Consider the following 23,998-nt stretch of genomic DNA (forward strand, 5'->3'; position numbering starts at 1 on the left):
AGTTCGTGTTGCCACGATTGGCCGCTGAATTTAAATTAAAAGAAAATCTGCTGTATATCTTTCAGTAAATGTTGGCTCATGTCTGTCAGAAAAGCTGTCAATAAAATAGCATTCACGGAGCACTGGTCAAAAAAGGAATGGGGCTGAAGTCTCTTTGATATCAAGCCTTGTTAGATATATTTCACTTTGAGTTCTTTGATAATGTCAAATCAAAGCAAGGTCTTGACTTATAAGAAGCAACTTCTGGAGAACACAGGCAGAATAGATTCAGGGTTACTTTTCTAAAACCAGACTGGGATGTGGGATGAGGGGAGACACCTGGAGCGAGTCGGCGGCTTTCTAGGTTTTACTTGTCTGTCATCCCTTTTTAAATGAAGTGATGTGAATATTAAACCCTACACTGGATCTTTGGGAAGGCCAGAGAATGTAATACATTTAAATCCTACTCCTCACTTATGGGGCCCTAAACGATCAAGCCTCTTTACATCTTAACAGAACAGTGCTATCATAGTCTTTGTTATGATCCTTTTTTCGTTTCTTTTTCCTTCCATTTCTTGTTTTGCTACCACCACCTGTGTCATTATTGTGTCATTATTTCTAATTCCAAAATTTCTGACTGATTTTGAAGATTATCTCATGTAGCTTTTTGCGTTTTTGTCCTCTTCCTACCCTCTTATCTAATTTTCATCTGCACATTGTGATCCTTCTTCACCGAGGGCACAGTACTATGAAGCAAGCTCAACATATCCATCCTTTTTCTTATCTGGCTTCACTTAGCCAAACATCAGTGGTCACATACATCAACTCAGTCAAGTCAACGCCGGGTTTTCAAATGTAGCTATGAGTGTTCCCATGTTAGTGGTCACATTGGTTGCATAGGGCCAGTCACAAACACGGACAGGTCTGCAGACAGCAGAGTGAAACATTTGCCAAAGAACCTTACAGATCAACAGAAATTGTTCTTTTATCACCCAACAAAACATCAATTCATTTATACGTATCTATATTCTTTGTAGACTGTTCTTTTTAACATCCTGTTCTCTCTAATCTTGAACGTAGGTCTAGAGTTTGTTACTATGGCGATGTACCTCAGTGAATTAAAATCACCTCTGAAAAAATGTGAAATCCAGGTTAAAGTCGACCTAGAAAAGCTTCCCGGCTAAGATCTGAATGCTGCTTTGTAGTAAAGCCCTCAAATGTATGGTTAGCCTGTGGGATTTTCAGGCGATCTCATGTGTCCTGTGTTTCTCTTCATCATCGCTGGTTTCTCCTTTTGCAATTTTCCAGTGTGGACCCGTGCCATTTTGTTTACTGGATTTTCTTTCTCCATTTCTCCATGCGAGTTTTAAAATACCGAATCCTTAAAAAAAAATTTATTTTAAATGCCACAAATACCATTAAAGTACTTGGCTCTCAGAGTACAGATGCATTTGTGGTTTCTAGTGTTTCCTGTAGTAAAAATGGGAGGCAGAGTCTTTATTTATGGAGCTCTTCTCAGTTGAGGTTTAGGAGGCAGACACTCCCTCGTTTTTAAATTGGGGCTTAATTTTTTTTTTTTCTTCTTTCGACACCGATGAATTTGATAAGCTCATAGTCAGGACCAGCCCAAGTGACCCTGAACCATCACTTGGTTATGCTGGTATAGGCCTAAGTTGCAGTGGGACTTCCCTTTACACCGAGCACCTTTCCTCTCTGTCACTCTCCTTGCATTTATATTGCCACTATTGCATGTCATTAACTTTGTGTCTTCTCTCTCCCCCACAGTTTGTACCTCTTCCTTTCTGCTTCCTCCATTTCTCCGTTCTGCACACATTTCTGCCTCATCAGCACCGTGTTTCTAATCTGTGGTTACTCCCCAACCTGAACAGTGCATAAAGTCTGTTTTTCAGTGCTTAACGTTTTTCCCCCTTCATCTCTCCTCTTATTTTAACAAGTTGAATAAGAGGAGAGAGGAACATGACTATCTGACATTTAGTTGAGTCAGATGGTCATGCTCCCTGAGCCTGGCTCTACTGCAGCTTTCTAACTATTAAATGGGAGGTTTTCCTCCCCACTGTCACCAAGTACTTTGCTCAAACTACATCATGTGGCTGCTCTCTACAATATTTCACGACCAATACCAAGTTAAAAGCCCCAAGATTTGGTGATCTATGTCGAAAATTACATTAAATTCCATTTTCTTCTAAAATAAAAGCTGATAAAAGTGATTCAAGGTGAGGTTAGAAAATCTATAATGCTTTAATGTATATTAAAACCTGGAAATGGCAGGATGTCAGTGACTTATTGCTTTCCTTTTACTAGGCACATTACAATGCTGTTAAGGCTTTAAAGACAGAAATAATAGCTGCAGCATGTAATTGATGGAGTGGGTTCATAAACTGAAATGCATTCGCCTCAATATAAATGAGAACCTGACAAAGTGGCGTTGCAGCCGTGCTATTGGCTCTAAATGCTTTTACCTGTATTATGAAATTTTTAAAAAGATAAACAACTAAAACATGATGCTCTAAAGGCAATTAAGTGTACTGGAAACCCACCATTTCTATGGACATTGTTTTCCTGCTCTCAGCTGACATCTCTTAGTGCCATGCAGCCGTGTGCGAGACATAACACTCCACTAAACACACTTGAATAAACAAGGTCTTGTTATGCTTCTCACTTTAGATCTCTCCGCTTTGATTCAGATGTCCCTGTGCTGTTGAGGGGAAATGTATTTTACATTTCAGTCGTCTTATTGTATGGCAATAAATGGAGCAACATATGCAGCAACTCTATTTGGATTATTCAATCGGCTTTCCGTGAGTGAGGAACGTTTCTGTCGATGCTCGATAACCTAGTCAAAATACCAAGTGTGTGCAAGCGAGGACAGGAAGGAAAATCAACAGAGAAAGATCAATCTGTGGGAAAGGCTGGATGATTACTTCCACCTTAAGCTGGTTAAGATCAATGCGTACATATAGTGTGAGTGTGTCTGGAGACTGTATTATTCAAGACTATGAAGCTCCTGGACAGCGCATACAGGAGCTCGGTGGAGTCTAATGTCAACAACAACTCAGAGCTGATTTGTGATGCATGTGGGTTGTTCATGAATCTAAAATTCTTTAGTAGAGGTCATTCATGTGTTAAAGAACAGAAGATGATAGAAGCTTGCAGTTTAGATGTACAGTTGACCACATTTGGACTGCGCTACATTTAAAAAAGCCTGTTTAAAGCAAGATTATTATGAAAACTCTGAACAAAGTAAATCTTCCATAGTGCTTTGGGTTTAACCTGCTCCACAAGTAGGCTATAACTAAGAGCTAATATGGTTGATCTAATTATAACCTGTTTTACTGCAGTGCATAGTCAAGATGATTGCACTTTAATGACCTCAAAACACAGACCTGAAACATCAAGTAGATTACCGAGGCATAAGTTCACATTAAGTAGGTACTGAAAGAGCCAATTGTGATGATTCTGTATTAATTAAGAGCATAAAAAGACTAATAGTTTAATGCGTAAATAGCAGCTTTGTGAGGCTGAACCAAAGCACATCAGTGCTAACATCATCAGAATAAGACACTCACAATAACAACGCTGACTTACTGATATTTGACATTTACCAGTACCCGACTGGTGCAAAACACAAAGCACTCTATACTCGAGGCTGCCACGAATCATCATTAGCACTAATTCGTAAAACTAGGCAGCCAATTGGACAACAAAAATTTTAAACTAATATCTTTTGCTCAGGCAAAGGACAAGGGATAATCAAAGTTATAAAAATCCATCCTCGGGGCGAAAGCTTAACAAAGAGAACATCAGTGAACACTAATATTATAATGTTAATTATTATTATGTTAATCCAATGAATACATTATTTTCTTCCCCATTGTATCAGTAGGGCTGGAGTTAATTCGCATGATTTGAAAACATTAAACTTTGCAGTGCTTAACAAATTTATTAGACCACCCGTCATAAAAACAAGAGAATAAATATTATGAATCCTAAAACTAAAAATTACACCATTACTAACTGACTCCGTGTTTTTACAGCCGTGTTTGAGCCGGCACACTGGACTTCAGAAATTAATCGAGCGTAATGTTCTACCACTGAAACAAAATTGTCTGTTCAGGTAAGCAAGTAAACAATTGAAATGCAACTGAAAACAACAATTTGACATCTTAATCAAAAATTTATAATGTGCTTTACTGGTTTTTCCACTTGTGTGAAACAGTAAATTTGAAAATTCATGGAGAACAGTTAGGTTTTTCCATTAAAATACATTTACATTAAATAATTTGCCTAAATCAATTTTAAAAATGATTCAGGTAAATAGCAATATTGTTCATTTAAGGCGTCCTTGGCATAAACCTACATTAGGTGTGGTCTAATAATAATAACAATAGTAATAATAATAATAATAATAATTAAATGTGTTCAAGGCAAAAGGCAAAAAAGCCATGAGCTAAATCGAAGGAGTCTGTTTACTGTTCGAAAGCGTGGATAGTTTCTTAAGCACGTTGCTAGCGACTGTGTTAGTACCTCATACTGAGTGATGATCCCGTAAGTCTGCGCCGGTTCTCTCCACTTCAGGATGATCTTCTCCTCGTAGGCACTGCCCTGAATGGACTCCAGAGGAACCGCCCCAGGCACTGTGGGAAATGCGTACATGTGGTAATAACTACCGAATTAAGCAGTAGTTTACTTTAGTTTTGTTTTTCAATTATTCTTTTAATTGTTTTTTACCTTATTCTACGGATTAGCTTTTAACTGACCTGTTTTTTAATTTATTTTTTTAAAATACTGAAATTGATTGACTGCTTTCCAAAAACTGAGTTGAAATCTTCAAGGACAAACAAGTTTCTAAAAAGTTTTCTCAGAAGGATTTTCTTGCCACATATTTGACACTTTTCACCTTTCTTAAGTTAAATTATTGCCAATAAAAGTTGATGAAAGCAGCTGTAGCCCTTTCCACTATGATTTACTAAGCAAAGCACCTTAAACTAATGTGCATACCAAAAAAGGCTTTTCAAGGATGCACGCTAAAAATGTGAGAAAGCCAACGTCAAATGCAATTTTTTAAACTGGAATTTGCAAGATTATTTGAAGTCAGTGTTACTCAAGACACTGTTATACATGTTTTACAGCAAACCTGAACACTTTCTTACAGATAGAAATGGATAGAAAAGATGAAGTTGTAAACCCATAGGAACAGCAGGAATCTTAATCTTTCTGCAATGTTTACTTGTACTGAGATACTGCCAAAGAGATCTAGTCCTTTAACCCCTCATGTGAATTGCTTTCATTCTTTAAGCGAAAGAGACTGATGTGGAGATGTACTTTTTTTTTTGGTTTAAAGATTTATCTTGAACACAACTAGAGCTACACCCTGCCTGTACACTTTCTCCCATGGGACCCTAAGCACACAGATACACATACAGAAACACATATCAGTCAGATACTGAGAAACAGTTGCCACTTTCAAGTTTCCAACCAGAGATATCTGAGCCAGACATGACTCTTTTCTACAGCTGAGCCTGTTATCTGGCGGCCGGGGTTCCTTGAGACTTCTGTAGAGTTCATTTCCTGTGTCTGCTGAGGCAACAGAGAAGATCTTTCATCTTTCAAGGAGGTGAAACAACTATCCGACACAGAGGCTTACTGTCTGACTTCTGTGCTCTCCTGAAAAATATTTGGAATATCCCAGACTTTGTTTGTGGCTGTGAATCGGATGAGAACCTACACATCCTAAAGATTGAAACATCAAAACTGTAATAACAAAAGCAAGTTGTTCAGCTGTTGAAGACACATTTTCTTTTATTAAATGTTAAGAGAAAGTGTGTTAGCGTGCCATATACATACATATACACTGACTGAATTTTCTACAGTAGAATCCAGTAGTAAATTCAGTCAGATCCATCATTTTGAGAAGTAAAGATCAGATTATTGAAAGAAGAAATTAAATGCAAGTCTTTGGGGGGGTTGTTTTTTTTGAAACAATGACATCTAATATAGTACATGTCTGTGAACAGGTGGCGACACAACATCTCCACATACACAGCCTACTAATCTTAGAGCCTATTTCTTAAGAAAATAAGACTTTTAAGCTATTTACATTTATACACACTGTTACGACCCAAGGTGACCCCAGTGTGAGGTTTCCTGTGTGCTTTGTGGTCTCTCTGTGATGTGATTTGATGACAGAAAAACTGGCCAGTGTTCTGCAGGGCTATTTAAACCACACCTTCTGAGGCCTTGCTTCATCTCTTCTTTTGAGTTACTGTTACATGCACCACTTTACACCACTGACATGGACTTACACAAATCATGATTATTATAATAAACCCCTGGTAATCCCTGTTCAGTCGCTGGCATGTCTCCATTCTTTGTTGTGGCCTATGAGCAACTAAATTTTGTCTCATTTGTTGCATAGTGAATTTAACACATCGGACTGTAACAAATGCCACGTCTCTACCCCCAATGTCAGTATCACAAATCCAGTGATGGAACTGGTGTTTAGCTCAGTAGGATAAGAAATGGGGAAGCTTGAACTCACAAGTATGAGTCAGGATTGAGGTGCACGGTTATTTTTTTCCTCCACTGTTGAGAATGTTGAAACTGCATTTCGTTTTATTATAAATTATTAAGCATTAATAGAAAATATTTGTCTCTCTGAAGTTAAAAAGTAAATTAAATATGTCTAGATGATGTTGAAGTATCTTGAACTGATGTCGGCATAATTTCCACAACTTTCATTTTGGAATAGACATTGACAAACACAGAAATGTCTGCAATGTCTGGGTTTCAGTGAGTTTTAGAATGCAAATATCATCTAAAAGTAAAACTATTTTTTCCTGCCCTGTAAGGCTTTCTAGTTGAGCTAAGAAAAAAAAAATGGACTATTGATGTTACTTACCATCCTCATCGGTCTGAACCTCCAGCTCTGTGCTCTCCTTGACACCCTCCGGGTTGCGCAGCACTAGCTTGACGCTGAGGTTGGTGAATGGAGAGAGATTGTGGATAGTGTGCTGAGGATCGCGACTCTGAGTGTCATAACACACTTCCTCACGCGTCTCCTCCTTGCCGGCTACTCTGTACCGGTACTGGACGGTAAGGTTATAGCTGTGGCAGCGGGTCACGTTATAGCCCAGAGGTTCCCAGCGCACTGTAACCTGTTTGGACTGGATGTCCACCACTTCCAGCCTCCGTGGGCCGTGCATAGGCTCTGGCGAAATCGAAAGAGAAGGAAGTGTGAACTTACATAAAGATAATCAATTGGGTCATATTAAATGCCAGGTGTTTCAGGCCAGATGCAATAAAATCAAAATTACTGAGGTTTACGTGGGTTAGAGAAAGCTCCTTTTCCTTTGGGCCAAAAAAAAAAAAAAAAAAAATAAATAAATAAATAAATAAATAAATCCAGTAGTCGATTTTTCATAACACTTTCATTCATATTAAAATACTACTTTTTTCTGTTTGTAGTTCATATTTCCAGAAAATATTTTAAAATTTCAAAGGCACAGACTGATACTGAGCATTGCCAAATCCCATTACCGTTGCTAACTTGGGCTCACAGCAACTAAAGGCACCAAGACACCACAGGTCTGTCACTGGAAACCCTCAGCAGGTGGTGTAACATCCCTTCAGAGCGTGCCATTCCTCTGCTTCTTCTGCCTTGTCCTCCGCCTTTTCTACTCTATTTTCCATCTCGCCCAGTGGCGGTCAGCTATTAGCACCACACTGATACAGAGTCAGCCAACCTGTCAATCCAGGCAGGACACAACCCCCACCGCTATCCTATCACCTCTAATCACATACACTGTCTCCTTGCCTTTTCTCTTCCACTTTATCCATTTTCTCTCTCCTTCCTTCTCTCTCTTTCTCCTTTCCCCACCTATTTTCCCCTCTTGCACTCCCTCTCTCCCTCCTTTCCTACGGGAGGAAAGCAGCCCAAGCACAAGGTAATGGGATCAATTTCCATTCCAGGTTAAATTCGCAGTCCATTTCTCTGGAACTTAACACTTTACCACCTATTAGGAAGAGCCAGAGCTCAATTTCCCCGTTCCCCAGGAGACACAGTCCAGCAATTCAGAGGCGGCCACGGCAGCCATGTTTAACATTCTAGAGATGTGTGAAGGGAGACTGGACTCAGGCTAGAGCACGGTGTTCATTTTTACAGATTGTATGAAAGACAGAACAAACAAGCAAGAAACCAACAAACACTGTTGGCATTATGATCACAGACGTTTCTTTTTGTTATCTTCCGCTATCCAGCGTATTACTACTGCGATAAAATGTTCAAGGTTTATCGAGAATCCTTTCAAATGATCTTGCAGGAGTTTGAGTAGTGCTATAGAAAATCTACAAGGTAGAAATGAACGGTTTCAAAAAAAATTAGGTCATGACATGTGAAAACTCGGGCCTGTACAAGTGGAAAAAGGGCTCCTTGATGAATGAAAGATCGAACGCCTGCCGATTTCACGAGGAGAAACAACGGATGTGATTTCTCCTGCACTTTTACAGACAGGATGAAATAGCATTAGAAGAGCCTGAAGGAGACAGAGGAAGAGCAGTTGAAGGCAGATTGGGAAAGGGATGTCAATGTGCAGTATATAGTACATGAAATACAAAAGGCTACAAATGTGATGCCTCACAAAAAGGCATAATCTCCTTCCAAAAGGGAAAAAAATGGCATCTATGATATATTCAAGACGGATTTGCTACTATAGTTCAAATAAAAGTAAACATTCCACTAAAATTCCTCATTCAGCACACGTATCCAACAGCTTTAATCGTGACTTAACAAGCAGTTGAGAGAATATAGAGCTATCTGGTGTTGGTTTACTTGTGTTTTATCATTTCTTAGCCTGAATTTTACTCTGCAGCGAATGTCTTACTCTGCCACTAAAATGCAGTAATAATATAAAAAGTGGTGTGACACTTAAGAAAATGTAATCACACCCTCCAAAAACAAACAAACAGACAGACAAAAAAAAAAAAAAAAAAAAAAAGATTCTAAGGAAAAACTGGGAGCAACTGGCAATGAGAAATAGGCTTCTTCACTCGATTGCAGTGTTGGGAGAGCCATCCAGAAAATAGAAGTTTAAACCCCTTTATTTGCGGAACTATCTGTTGGCCGCACTCTGTAGGCAACGGTTACACTAAAAGCACAGAGAATTGCAGGGTGGCCAGGCACAGAAATCAAATTAAACCAGATGCTCTCAGAGTTACAAATGCACCAAAGTGTGAATCTCAAACAGACGCGCACAAGCGACTGAGAGTTAGTCTCATTTCTGGAGCGTTCAAGGAGAATGTCACACTCCCATCTTTGTGGAACATCATAGATAATGTCCACTGCACCCTAATTCGGGCCAATGGAGAGCTGCCAGGATGGGAAGCACTTGTGGAAAATATAACTGTGCTGAGAAACAGCCGTAGCCCCACGAAGAAGGGACATTAATTTATTTGTGTCTATTTGTTTTACTGGGGGTAGGATTATTAGACGTATTCTTTTTATTTTTGGGTGTACAAGTCGCAGGAAAGATACACAAAAGAACATCGGCCGTTTGGAAGCAGCTTTTATAATTATTCTATAGCCTCTGCCTGGTGTTTTGTAGAGAAAAGGCTAATTGTTTGTTGCCCCACTGGCTCCCTGTAGTGCAAATGCCAGCTGTCTGAGGGAGGCAGTAAAACGAGAGGATCTGTGGCAGAACTTGTAACCCATGATTCAGAATGACTTCATTGCTTGCATGAACAACAAGGTGCCTTATCCGTTTTAGAGCCCGGTCATGGATGACTTTGAAGAAAGAGGAAAAGGAAAAAAAAAAACGCTGTGCATCCTCCTCCCTCACTTAATCTGAAATGAACAGGTCAGGCTGAATGGCTGATATCCTTTATAAGTCCCTTCATGAATAGATGAAGACCATGCAGCCATTCTCAAATGGGCCCACAGGCCCGTGAATGACAACTGATGAGATGAGCCTATTACCCCAGTTTACTGTGGCTGCAAGTTTAGTTTTATTGACTGAACAGTAAGAGGCTCAGTATCAAGAGCACAAACAGAAACAACAACAAGGAATAATAGGGCTAGCTCTGAAAATCCATACCATTTTTTTCCTCCCCACAATGCTCTCAAGCTATCACAGTCTCAGGGCGACATTGGGGTGAAAGTACTAAAAATATGACTCCAATATCTCTCCAGTATGGCAGATATTTCTAGTGGAATACAGTTATAATAATGGCTATGAAAGCATCCCTTGGAGCAGGAAATTACTGAGGTCTATCTTATGCCAGGGCACTCAGAATGAGCTCCAGTGAGAGCCAGATTGGTATTCCAAGCGGTGGACAAATTATCACCTGCCCCACACTCACCGATGTAATTGAATAATTTGAACTTGACATTTACATAGAACTATTAGTGATTTTTTTGTCATTACAGTCTGACATTTAAATAATGTTTTTAGAAATTATCAGCACATTATTGCGTCTTGCTAATTTGATTGGGCCCTGCGTACATGCTACTGCAGCTCATGCGATAACATGATTTTGCCAAACATTAAATAAAAAAAAAATTATAAAAACAACAACAACAACAACAAATAACCGCATGTTGCAACTGGCTGTCCTAGAGGGGGCTTCAAATGGTGCACTTAGCCCCTGGGAAGAGCAAGACATTAGTCCTGGATGAAAGGAAACAAATTGGGCATGTCTGGAGCACAGCCACTTTACTACTAGATGAATGTGTGTGTGCGGGCGTGTGTGGCTGTATAAAGGGGACCATGTGTGTACTCTTGTGTGCTTACCATCTTATGAGTGTAAAAGAGTTTCCATATGCGTGCACAGCAGCACACGTCTGGTTTCTCAGCATCTTTCTGGCTATATGTACAGAAGAGCGATTTACTTATCAGATTTTCCTCAGGCTTCGCAGCATACGAGCCATTCGGAAAGCCGGGATCTTTATCAGATCCACATCGATTAAGAGAAGAAAAGCCTGATGCTGGCTTAGACTTCCATCTACCTGCTCAGCAAACAGACCCAGAAGGGGGGGGGGGGGGGGGGGGAGAGAAAAGCCTGTTTCCCCAGTGATTAGAAACCCCCAGCAAGTCAATGTGGCTCACTTGCCTGTTCACCGTCTCATCAGGCTGAGGAAGAGGAGGGGAGTGCTTTGACTTTCACAGGATGGCCCGTAGATGGTCTGATTCCTTCGCGGAGCATGTCAACCGGAGCTTGTCACAAGAAAGTACAGCTGTTGGAGACGGTACCAAAACAACTTGATGACGGTAAGATTAAATCCCGTGTTCCGTTCTAGGCAGTCAGGCCTGGTATTGCCGTCACTTATCTCTCTCCATTTTGATTTGTTATTCTTTCTGTTGTGTTTGAGCTGGGTGGGCTGGGAAACAAGCACATTTGTTTGCCTCTTTCTATTACATCTCACTGATAGCACTATGACCATTGAGGTAATGACATGGGTTTTACACTTAGGAAATCATTTTCATATCCGACAGAAGCAAGCAGTAATGATAGCTTTTGATAACCGGCAATCAAAGCTCCATCACCCTCCTAGAGTGCTTCTCTATGCAATCCTCTGGAGGAACAGAACGACTGTTTGACTCTGTGTGTGTATGTGCATGCGTGTGGGAAGAGATGGAGGGAGTCGGTGTGTGGGTAGATAGGTGGGTGAGGGGACTGGAGAAAGCAAGCTAAGACAGAGAAGGGGTGGAAATGTCAAGGTCTTTGTTGCCATCAAATGCAACAAGTAAAATTAGGCCTCAGAACTGACGTGTGTACACATATTATAACTAATGGCACTTTAAAAGGCACTGTACATGGACATCTTGTGATCCAATACAAGCATTAGTCAGAGACAAATGCTTACATGCTCAGGACACACACACACACACACACACACACACAGCTCAGACACCTTGGAGGCGTGGATAATCACAAGGATTTATTGAATGGTGGTGGTCGCTCCTCACTCTATCAAGTCCTTCTTTATAGGCCCAGTGATAAATGAGACTGCCATGATGGGCGAGTGTGAGGGGCGGAGGGGCCTACAGTGCTCTGGATCAAATTGAAACCACCGAATGAGCCCGGGCGCCGGACCAGGCCAGGCTGCCACCTTGTCTGATGAACCCCCTGAAGCTGTAGGGGTGGAGATGAATGGGCGAATGCTTTCCTTTTCACAGAACTAAAGAGAAGGGGACGGTGAAAGTAAGACATTCTCTACCAACACAGATGATGTACGACAAGATTCATGACTGTCAAGGCATATCTAGTCCTTTCCTGTTTTTGTAAACAACCACGCTACTGTATGCTGGCCTCAAAATGCCAATAAGCTCAACGGCTTGAAAAAAGAAAACTAAGAAATACTGATTTTGTGTGGAAATATCAAACTAAATATTCAGTTTTTGGATTATGCTGACATGCTGAAGATATGTCGTCTGACACAATGGAAAGCTGTTTATTACTACACTTAATAGATACAATATTCTACACGACCTGACTGGAAGCCAGAGGGTGGGGATGAATATCATTTAATTGTTCCAGATATAAAAATCCTCTGAAGCCGCATTTAGGTTCATGCATTGATATACAAGTCTCAGTTCTGGTTTATATCAGGGGGGAAAAACAACATAGTACATTAAAAGCCAATGCAACTATTGTTAATGTAGTTTAATTCATAAACACTATTTTAATATAATACCAGTTCACACTATAGAATTATACTTAAAACATAAGTATACCATACTTGCAAACCTTTAGCCAATAAGCAGTCAACGACTAAGTCTGTGAAAATGCTTTTATATATTATAATAATAATAATAATAATAATAATCAAACAATGATAACAACAAAAAAGGCCAATTTTTATATACACAAAATCAACAGACAAGAGAAATCTTATGAATGGAAGAAAAAAAAAAAAGTGTATTTCCATGGAATCAATACAGGTTATTTACTACCATCATGTGTTGTAACATTTGGTCAGTGCAGTAGTTTAAAACCCCCCAAAAAGCTCAAATGAAGCCTGCAGTTATTATACATTGACTGTAAATTAAAAGAACAAACCTGGCAAGTGTGCGTCATGAGGTGAAATAAAGTGCAAGTCTACAAACCAGATGAAAACAAATGGGCAGCCAGTTGATGGAACGAGCAGAGGCAGCTGAGGAGGAACTGGTTAAATCAATCTTTCATTTTGTTTCCACCAATATGCTGTGCAGTGATTGGGGTCAGGGTGACAGGCAGAATGACCCCCTCTTCCCTCATCCGTCTTAACACATACATGCCCACACACCCATCTCTCCTGTCAGAGCAGACTTTGTCTTTTGTGTTCAGGTTCCTCGGAAAATGGCTGCGGATAGGGCTTACAAATGGGAAGAACACAAGCCCTCATTTACCAATGGGGACGCAATCTCTACAGGAGCAGTGGGAGGTTACCAAGGTGATTCTTCAACTTCAGTACTACCCAGATGGCCCTTGTGCCACTGTCATTTGTCGCTAAAAACCCACATGTGTCGTATTCAACTCAGGGTGTTACCCACAGTGTAAATCAAAGTGAAGCGCTTGACTTTGTGAAATGGTTGCTGTGTTTTCTGAGCCACCCACTTAGGAGATATGAGATCCAAGATCTAGCTATCTAGGTGGGGGAATAGAGGGAATAAATCGCAACCCTTCTGACATTCATGTCCTTTAGTTGAGGAGTAGACGCAGAAATGTTCTTGAGTTAGAGTTATACAACCAGACTGAGTGAGTGCTTGTTGGATGCCTAGGAAGGGGAATGGGACATCTATAATTCAGCAAAAGGATGGAGAAAATCTGTGACAAAAATTACAGCAGATAGATCATGAATAATTAATCAGGGAGAATAGAAACATTTAAAGACCTTGAGAAGCATTTCAGTTCAAATTTAAAAACCGCAGAGAGAAAAAAAAAAAAAAAAAAAAAACGTAAAATCTTCCTGCCGAGCCTGACTAAACTACCGCTATTTATCATCCTCCTGAGGCTCAAGAGTAGAGGTTACTAACAACCTCGAAGATAATTGTTTACGAGGAGCTGAAGAAGCAGCTCTGGACTAGAAAGAGACCGGGTTTATGTGGATATCACCACAGTATCATTTATACACATCTGTTCTCAGGACTTTCAATTCTTCCCTGTCGAGAATAGATGGATGGAGTGATGAAGGTGAGGGAAATGGTAACAATAAGAATAATAATAATGAACTGGCTATAAATGCAAATCTTTCGCACACTCGTTCCTTTCCCACAGCAGTTGTTTGAAGATGTGTCCTTGAGAGGAACACAATTTACCTTTTGCAGCACCAATATCATAGAGCACAATTCACCATTCTACTTCCAACTGCCTGTGATAAAAAGACTTTTATTGTGGTCCTCCTATAACCTTCCTGCACACCCCAAACTCAATCTACCCTGTTTTCTCTGACTGACAAAAGGACACAAATTCAATGGGCCTCAAACTAAGGCTTTTCATTCGCCTTGCAATAGGCAATATATAAACCCTATAGGTCACATGACTGGCCGCTATTGTGGGTGACAAACTGGACCAGTGTTATCTGAGATAGTAAGGTGAAGTGACTTTCTATTCATGGCTCAAGGCAACAATAGTGTTAATTAGACACACGCCTGGCAAACAATTCCTTTCCTTTCGGGCTGCGAGAGACAAATCTGCTTAATCTCAACCTTAGCTAAAAAGCAACCATCATGAAGGGATAGATCTCACCGAGGAAAATTGCCCTGTAGACATGCATAAAGCTTCTGACGGGAAAAATAGCAGTTACATCTGACAGATCATCACTCTCCCTTTGTTGACAAAATGTTTGGTTAGACAAGAATTGGCGAGGCAGAATATAGTATACCGATTCAGTTAAGTGTGACTGCAAATGACAAAAAACATGCTTAGCTCTACAGCAATAATATCCTCTAATTTGGAAAACTACAAACATTTTTCTGAGAAGGGTTTGTTCATTCAGTTGAATTTATATTAACCTTTATCTTAACGTAAGGCGTTTAAATAGATGGTGCTGTGAAAAAAATATAATCCTGATTTCTTAGTTTTCTGTATATTTATCAAAATTCTATGTTATTCAGAGATAACCTTTGTCAATACAAAATGCAGTTTTTCAATGATGGTTTTATTTATTTTATTTCCAAACTATCTTGGACCTGTGTGAAAGGGTAATTGCCCCCATGGTAAATCATAGATAAGTGTGATTAATCACAGTTTTGGAAAGCTGAGTTCAATTTCATTAGCCACACCGAGGCCTGGTTATGGCCAGATCTGTTGAATCAATAGTTAAATAGAACCTGAGTGACAAAGTCAAGTAGACTAAAATCTCAAAAAGCAACAGATCATGTCACGATCTAAAGAAACTCAAGAACAGAAGAGAAATGAATCTATCGGTCTGGACTAACTATCTATCATTAACTATGAGTCTGGAAAGAGTTACACAGCCATTACAAAGGCCCTGGGACTCCAGTGAACCACAGTGAGAGCTATTATCTAGGAAAAGAAAAAGAATAAAAAAGAAAATCAAGAAAACTTGGAACTGTGGTGAACCTTCCCAGTGAGTGGCCGGCCTACCAAAATTATTTGAAGAGTAATCAACAATCCATCCACGAGGTCACAAAAGAACCCCCAAAAAACATCGAAAGAACTGCCGGCCTCACTTGTATTAGTTAAGGTCAGTGTTCACAATTCAACAATAAAAAGCCTTAACAAAAACAGAGGGGTCCTGGGGGAAATCACTGCTGACCAAAAGAAACACAAAGGGTCGCCCCACATTTGTAAAAAAACAAAAAACAAACAAAAAACCCCCCCCCCAAAAAAAACCCCAAACAATAAAAAAAAATGTCTTGATGATCATGAAGACTTTTCAGAAAATATTCTGTAGACTAACGAGACAAGCTGAACTTTTGGAGGGTTTGCATCGCATTACACCTGGCATGAAACCAACATGGCACTTCATAAAAGAACATATCAACACTCGAAGATGGTGGTGGTAGTGTGATGGTCTGGGGTTGGTTTGCTGCTTCGGGACCTGGACGACCTGCCGTTACTTTATGGAACCATGAATTCTACTCCTTACAAGAAGATCCTGAAAGAGTAATTTAGGCAATTTTCTAAAGTTCAAGCACACTTGGGTTACACAGCGGCAATGAATGGCTCAAAATGTTGGTACATCACAATGAATAAAATGCTTGCACCGAATCCAGTGTGTCCTGTTTTTCATAGCTTGAATAAATAAATACGTTACTGTAAAATATTAACTGAACAGTGGGCGGGTTGAGGAGGCAGCATTTGAGTAGTTAAGGGGGCAATTGTTTTTTAAAAACAATGAATTTTATAGTTACTGGGGTTAATAAGTTTGATTATCTGAGATATTTAAATGTGACAAATATGCAAAAAAAAAGTAGAAGAAGAAAGTAGAAGAAATTAGGGATTGGGAAAATACTTTTTCACGGCAGAGAGAGAGAAACCAAGTCATGTCACCTATTCTGTGTGTCCTTAAGCTTTTATAAAAGCTATTCAGAAGCCTTTCTGCTCTGACTCTTATTTTTTGAATATGCAGTTTAAGTGAAGATCCAAGGCTGTAACACTTCTTTAAGCTAAGGTCAACAGTAAATTGTCACAATTTATATAAATCTTCAATGTGCCCATAGAGAAATGCACTGTTTTTCCCCCCCACACACACACATTCCTTCACATTCACGAAGACTAATGTCATGAACGCTGCCACAAAAGGTCCTTCAGTTTGTTCAGTGTCTACCCTTTGGCACATGGAAGGGATGGGTATTAAGCTACCAACCCTACATTTAGTGGACCACTTATTGCCACCAAAGCTTTGACCACCCAGTGCTTCACATTGGAATATTAGTGAATCTTATTTTGTAGCACTGCTGAATTTTAACCTCAGAATTTCTTAGAGCCAGACAGATTTCTACAAAACCAATACATCTTCTAAGAAGTAGTAAATGCTTGCAATTACTTTATATAACTGGTCCTGAGTCCAACTATCCCCAGGTCAGGTCATCAAATCTTCTTGTCTATCAAAATAAATGGTTTCTTGACATATTAAGTATACATTGGATAAAAAAAAGGGGCCGTTTTATACAGTGTAGATTGCACTTTTCAAAGCCTTTTTTTTGACAGTTGAACAATGGTAGAAAAGGGAATAACATTAACCTAAATCAGTCATACCATTATTCATTACTTTGTAAGGTTTTAAAGGGATGACGGTGACAGGAAAGTTGTACTTTTTTGTGAGCGGAACCTACAGAAACCAACTGCGTAACATCCATTTATTTTTCAGAGTTTGTGTGATTCACAGACTTTTCAAGGTCAATATAGCAGTAGTATTCTTCAAAAAGGATCAAAAAGTTATTTCATTATTTAAGTCATCCTATTTGGAATAATTTGTTCACTGTACATTGCCCTAACACTGTCTTTTTATTAGCAGAATACAAATTCAGCCATAATGAACTTTTGTGTGTGACACCAAGAGCTTATACCTGAAGCCCCACAGTGTGTAAGCACTAGATTTCTTCTTTTTTCTTTCCCATTTACATGCTTTCAATCCAGCACCTGCTCTTGTTCTGATGTGGATTTGCATGCATCCCATCGTACCACTGTCTTTGACACAACAGTTCTCTTAACATCTATGGTCCAAAAGTATGCCTCAAGTATGTTAATCCATTACTGGGTAAGAAACCATATTTAGTGAGACATCCTAACTGGCCCCCCTCCCCTCTCCATGAGGTTGGAGAATCGGCGAAGGTTGCAACACAAAAAGTGACATGGCATCTAACTTTATGGTAACAGATATGGTAACTTCAATGACCCTGATTTGTAACAAAAACGAAAAACTTCAAAGTCCCAAATTTCTTTTAATACCCTCCAATGACGCTTTAGCTCTAAATAAGTGTTGTGGTGAGTCCCCTATAAAGACTTAAACCAGCTTTGTCAATGCATGTACTGTAATCAGCGGTGCTGCAGTATATGAAGAACACAGCCTCCTCTGCTGCTGTCTGTAGTTTTTAAACAGAACCCAGTTGTTGTTTTAAAACGTGATACGAGTTGTGACCAAATGGGAGGTAGCAAGTAAGCAAAGACTTTGCAGAGGGTTTGGTGAATCTTCAGCAGCTAGTAATGCAGTATGTAGAGAAAGTGCTGAAAGATCATTGCTTGAATACTTCGTATAGATTCTAATGCTCATGTTTGCAGGTTGGCTTCAAACTTACTGAGTACTGATGTACAAATTTAGAAGACCTCTGGTGGATGTCTTACACATCAGATGCTTTAAATATTTGGAATTTATTTAACTGTTTTGCTGGCACAGCGATCCCATTCTTCTTTTTGTCCTCATGTTTAAAACACCTCTTTGTCCACTGTGTGACACTATTAAACTGATGTTGTATTGTGGGTGTTATAGTTTATTGTCTATATATATTCTGTTTACTTGTATTTATATTTCCAAAAAACAAATACTTATATCATTGTGTTCAAAACACACAACCCGATAAAATAAAGTTTTGTTAAAATAAATATGGTAAAAATGGTATTAATCAAGGAATTGTGAACATAATTTGAATCCACATAGATTTCTGTACCAGTATCACATCACTGAGATAAATTACTACACTTGAAAAAAATAAAGTGATTATACTGTTTCCAGACTGCCATCATTCTTATTAGCGTCAAAACAGATCTGGTCTTTTACAAATTAACCACGAGGCAAAATGCAAATAACCAACCTCGGCGAGGGTGAACATAATTGCGCAGCTCCTCCCTGCTCTCCACTATTATAAATGAGTGTTTAAGCGAAGGATGATCCCTGATTAACGCAGATTCCCTTGTGTTTAATAGCACTCGGTGCAACAGAATGGCAAAGTAAAAACAAACAGATGAGACTACTCCCACGTGGCATCAGAGCGCAGATGGAGACAACTTATAGATGGAGATGTGGAGTTGGCAGAAGCCGGAGTCTGAGCAGGTGTTTGGACCCAGCATGGACATCATGTACTGCCATTTTTAAAGCGCCCGAGAGCCAGCGGGACAGCGGAGGGCATAGGGTGGAGATGATACACATAGGACAGATCGCTTTTCTACCATGGCAACTAGTATGAAATTATCTCCACTGCATAATAAGTACTTAGTGGAAAGAACATGCCACATGCAGGCCTTACACTGGCTCAATCAGCTTCAAGTGGCTGTAAAACAATTACTTGACTAATAAACTTAATTTATAGAGCACTTTTCTAACAAAGCTGCAAAGTGCTTCAAAGGAAAAAATATATATATATACAGTACTGTGCAAAAGTCCTGACCCACGTGCAATTTCTTTGTCGTTCTTTCCAATGATCCACACCTTCTTGTATATTGGGGCTCTTGTTTTATAGACTTTTCCCCCCCACTCTTTTACAGTCCAGTCCAGTGGCTTAACAATCAGTCCAGTACCACAGGACTGATTGTTAAGCCACTTAACACTGGCCTATGAATGATTAAAGCATATAAAATAGACCTAGTTCAATGGATGAACTGCTGTTGTGTCTACACATAACAGACAACAACCCAATTTTAAATTTTATCTTTTGGCACTTTGTTACTACCAGCCTGCCAAAAGCTTTCATTTTACATAATTTCTTTAGTTAATTCTATGAAAAATGACAACGATAACAGAGTTTGGAAGGCATAAAATAGCAGTTTGCCACAAACAAAGTGATTCCCAAAGGACTATTAGCTGAAGGCATATCTTGGCATGATGTACAGTGTGTCCTTAAACAATTTGACAAAAGCAGAAGTATCTAAAGTAGATGAACAATATCAGAAAGTTAGGTCCCTAAAGAAACTGGGGAAAATCATTTCAGTGAAATCCTGACACAGGACCTTTCGCTTAATCTGATGTTCACCAAGGGCTGAGATATGCCACATCACATAAGGACTTGACTGCGAATTGGTGGCTACAGATCCTATGGCATGATAAAAATATTGGTTCAAATCGTCATGAATATGTATGGAGAAACTCAGGACAGAGATACAGCAGTGAGTGTATACATTGTAAAACACGGTAGACACTCTGGCACGGTTTGGGGACTGCATTACAGCCAATAAAAATGGAAATTAAAATGAATGGAAGATTACTAATGGAGAAAAGTACCATCAGATTTAGATCCACCATACTTACAAAGCATTAAATTAACAGTGGCTTCATTTTCAGCATGACAATGAATCAAAACACACTGCCAATGCAGTAAAAGCACAAAAGCACACCTGCATAGAAAAGCACTGGGGATGTGAGTGACTAGTACATTAGCAGACTAATCATCGCTGTTGTCACTAGTCAGTAACAGACTTACTAGTTGGTTAATCTATTTTACATTTTAATTGATGCCCAATGCCGGTAAATTATTGTGTTCTAAACATTATGCAGCCATCTGCCTGTTGTAGAGAAACATAACTCTGCTCATCTAGGCCTCATCTTTTTGATAACACTGTTAGAATGAGATTTTTCATGTTCTTCATCTTCATTGCTTGGAGTAAAACGTGTTCATAATGCACGGTGTTGATTTAAGCAGCATGATTCATTTATGATGCTTTTGTCACTAGTTTTTGACATTTTCCATTAAATGGTCCTCAAATTTTACTCACTGAGTGTTTTTAGTTTAAGACTAGTGGATTAGTCTAATTTTTTTTCTTCAATTAGTCATCTCAGAACGTAGTCACCGAGAGTTTCCCTAAAAAGCACACACTGAAACAGAATCCAGACCTCAACATTATAGCAGCATTTATTTGTGGGGTCATCTTGAGACATATTTGCCATTTCAGTAAGTCATAGCACTTATCTCTCCTTTTCCTAGTAAAACACAAAGAAATAAGACTTTTGCACAATTCTGTATTAAAAAAAATACATTAAAAAAATGACTAAAATATCTGAAAATTTTTAAAAAAGCACACATTTAAAAAATTAAGAATTTGCCAAGAAGTCGGCCTAATCAAAAAGAGCACGAGCCTTATTCAGCAACTTAAGCAAACTGATTAGTAGAGTACATTTGTTAGTTTAGGATAACACATGTAGAAATAGTTTCAAATGTGCAGTGTTGCTGGAACTTGACCTGATTCAATACAAGTCTGTGAATACCTCAACACAAAACAAACAAATATGGGGAAAATAAATTTCCACCAAGACCTCAAATACCGCTCAGACTGCAGATGAGTAGTTGTTTAAGGTTTGCTTATCTGCCTTCCTAGTGTGGGCTGGAAATGGTCTCTCTGTGTGAGATGGTCTCTCAATAATGTTGCCAAAATGCAGGGCAACATGCTGTGATCCTAGGGCACCACCTGATAATACATTGCTTTCCTTCAAGTAGCACTTACAGAGTGTGGAGGACTCTCAAGTGGTAAACAACTTCACAAATTTCACATGGAAGGGCAGCATGGTTACCAAATGCTTTTCACTTTCAGCTCAGAAATGTTTGCCAGAAGGAAAAGGAGCAAATGACAAATGTTAACTTGTGAATTTCAGCGTCAACAGTCCATAGACACGAGGATATGCAAAAGCAAAATGCAGTTTGAATCACTCTGCAAACACTTGAAACCAACAAATAACCTCCCTAAAGCAATCACAGAGCCTTGGATGAGACGCTCTTTTGTTGTTCACCAGGAAAGTAATGAAGGTTCTTCATGGGAAAGAAAACCTTTCAAGGCCCTTTCTTCCTCCTGCCTCTGAATTGAATTGGTGGCGTCCTTGCATTATACATTCTCCGTTTTACAGAAGATTGAATTACAGCATCCTTTGTCATCAGAAACATTGCTCATTTTGCGAAGTGACCAAAGCATGGCTATGAATAATGATGTGAGTGGCAGTACTCTAAAGTGGCCACAGATTTTCATTAGCGCCCCCAGACAGCAGTACAGGGAGAAGGGGAGCGAGTCTCTGGGCCTGTCTGTATCAACATTGATGTATCACATGGCCCAGTGAGTCTTAACCGTTCAATTAGGAGCACTGCTGAGGCCCAGCCTGTCAGTGGGACAGACCAGCAGAGAGCTGGGCAAGATCAAGAGCTGCTTCCTCAAACACACTTCAGGAGCCACAGCCATCAATCTCGCAACAGTGACGGCAGGTGGCCAAAGGAGCAGGACCCCTGCAGAATCTGGACCTAACTCAGGTAGGCTCATTCATCCCTATCAACCAGACTAAAAATGAACAAGCTCGTGACCTTCACAGCAGGGAGACGGGGGGTTACACCCTGGGCAGAAAGGGGAGAAGAATTTAATTTTCATCAGCATTTTTCCGGACACCAAACGGCATTAGCCGAGGAAACTGCTGAGGCTCGGTTTGTTTTGTTCCTCATGTTGGCATCCTAGCACACAGAGGGAATTTAGCTAGTTAATGTTGTGAGAAGGGCAATTTGTACAGTAACATCAAAGTGTTTATCTAAATGTTTGAGTTTAAATTCCCACAGTACAGCAGTGATGTAATAATCCAAATTTAAGGAGCCACTGTGCTTCAAAAATATTATCAATCTGTGTTGGTGATAAATTAAAAAGCTTTAAGTCTGTTTGGAATGAGAATTAAGCAGAATAAACAAGTAGTTATGAAGTTAATCATGTGGTAGGCCTGTTCTCCGCTTTATATATCTGAGGGCCACCACAAATAATCACTTATGTCATGGTTATTGTTCCGCTGAGACACAGGCGTTCAGTCTTTCTTTTCCATGAAAAACTTAAGATTGCGCCATTGTTCCAGGTGCAAATGCAAAAGAAAAAAAAAAAAAGCCTTCCAAAAATCTATGGCTGGGAACAATGACAACACACAGGGGCTTCCTCTAAACAGAAAAATAATTACCAAGTAAAGCAGCAATGATATATGTCGAGCAATTACCAGATTCAGTTATTTACTTCAAATGCAATGAGGCTTTAGAGAAAACACAATGCAGCTTCGCAAACAATGGAACCCTGATGGCTATTTGTTGTATGCAGGGGATGATTCGTTAAACGGGGGGGGCTCTTTTGAACGGTTTGTTTGTAAATGTACGTTCAGGACTGTACAAACACAACAAAGTTGAGGCAGTAACTGAAGGAACTGCTTGATCTGCTTTGACCACCGACCTTCCACTATGTTGATCCATATAATTCAACAGGGAATAAAAACTTAATAAAGCCCATTGGGTTGGAATGTTGCAATGCTCTTCCAACGAAAGTGAAAGTTTAAATTCAAACTGTTAGTGGGTGTTGTCTGACATCTTACAATGTGGACAGTCTTAAAGGAAGAGAACAGATTGTGATATCAAATGATAACGGCGCCGCCTGAATACACAATTAGATGCATAGAAAAACAAGATGCGTAACAAAATACATCTTGGGTCGTCTAGCTTATTTTGTAAACAGAAGCAGAACAGCATGGTGGTATAGCAGATCAACATCCTGGATAAAATGTATCATCATTGGTATTTGACAAGGTAATCCACCCTTAGTTTTCAGCAATCTGAGCTGCCACAGATGTTACCATTATTTTTGGATCCATAACAATTATTAGCAAAGGGTTGTAGCTTATTCACAAACTGAAAAATTAACAGGCTGTCGAGTCCCCACAAAGAAAATTCACCTTAATATGATTATCTATGTGACAGTCTGTCATTAGAACTAGCTAGAGATGGGTGTTTATATTTAAACCTCTGACATTTAGACTCTGGTGTTCTCTTTGCTGCTTCTTTCCAAGATGCAGAAAAAAAGGCAAATGTTCAACATCTGGCAAAAAAATTAAAAACAAAGTAATTTTTTAAAGTAATTTATTTACTTGGGAGGAAAATCATCTAACCGCTTCCATTTGTCGAGGGCGGAACAATTTAAGATGAGAGAAATTGCTCCTGAGCCAGAATAACAATCTGAACAACAGCCAGTGCTCATACTGCGTTCGGGTTTTTGTTTTGTTTTAGCTCTGTTGTCTTTCGTGCAACAAAAATAGTCGAAATATAAATGACAGATTAAAACATATGAAATC

At 39.4% G+C, this 23,998-nt stretch overlaps 1 protein-coding gene across 8 annotated transcripts in view; it reads right to left on the reverse strand.

The window, feature by feature from the left end:
- The window catches only part of LOC113011062 (protein tyrosine phosphatase receptor type M), a 120,674-nt gene that overhangs the window by 71,122 nt on the left and 25,554 nt on the right, over positions 1-23,998 (reverse strand). For all 8 annotated transcript variants that reach the window (XM_026150435.1, XM_026150434.1, XM_026150433.1 and 5 more), the window contains exons 7-8: positions 6,899-7,207; positions 4,525-4,634 (exon numbers count right to left, since the gene is read on the reverse strand). In XM_026150435.1, coding sequence (XP_026006220.1) covers positions 4,525-4,634; positions 6,899-7,207 — 419 coding nt within the window. The remainder of the gene's footprint in view (positions 1-4,524; positions 4,635-6,898; positions 7,208-23,998) is intronic.

Source organism: Astatotilapia calliptera, chromosome 18, assembly GCF_900246225.1.
Source record: "Astatotilapia calliptera chromosome 18, fAstCal1.2, whole genome shotgun sequence".
Lineage (NCBI taxonomy): Eukaryota > Metazoa > Chordata > Actinopteri > Cichliformes > Cichlidae > Astatotilapia > Astatotilapia calliptera.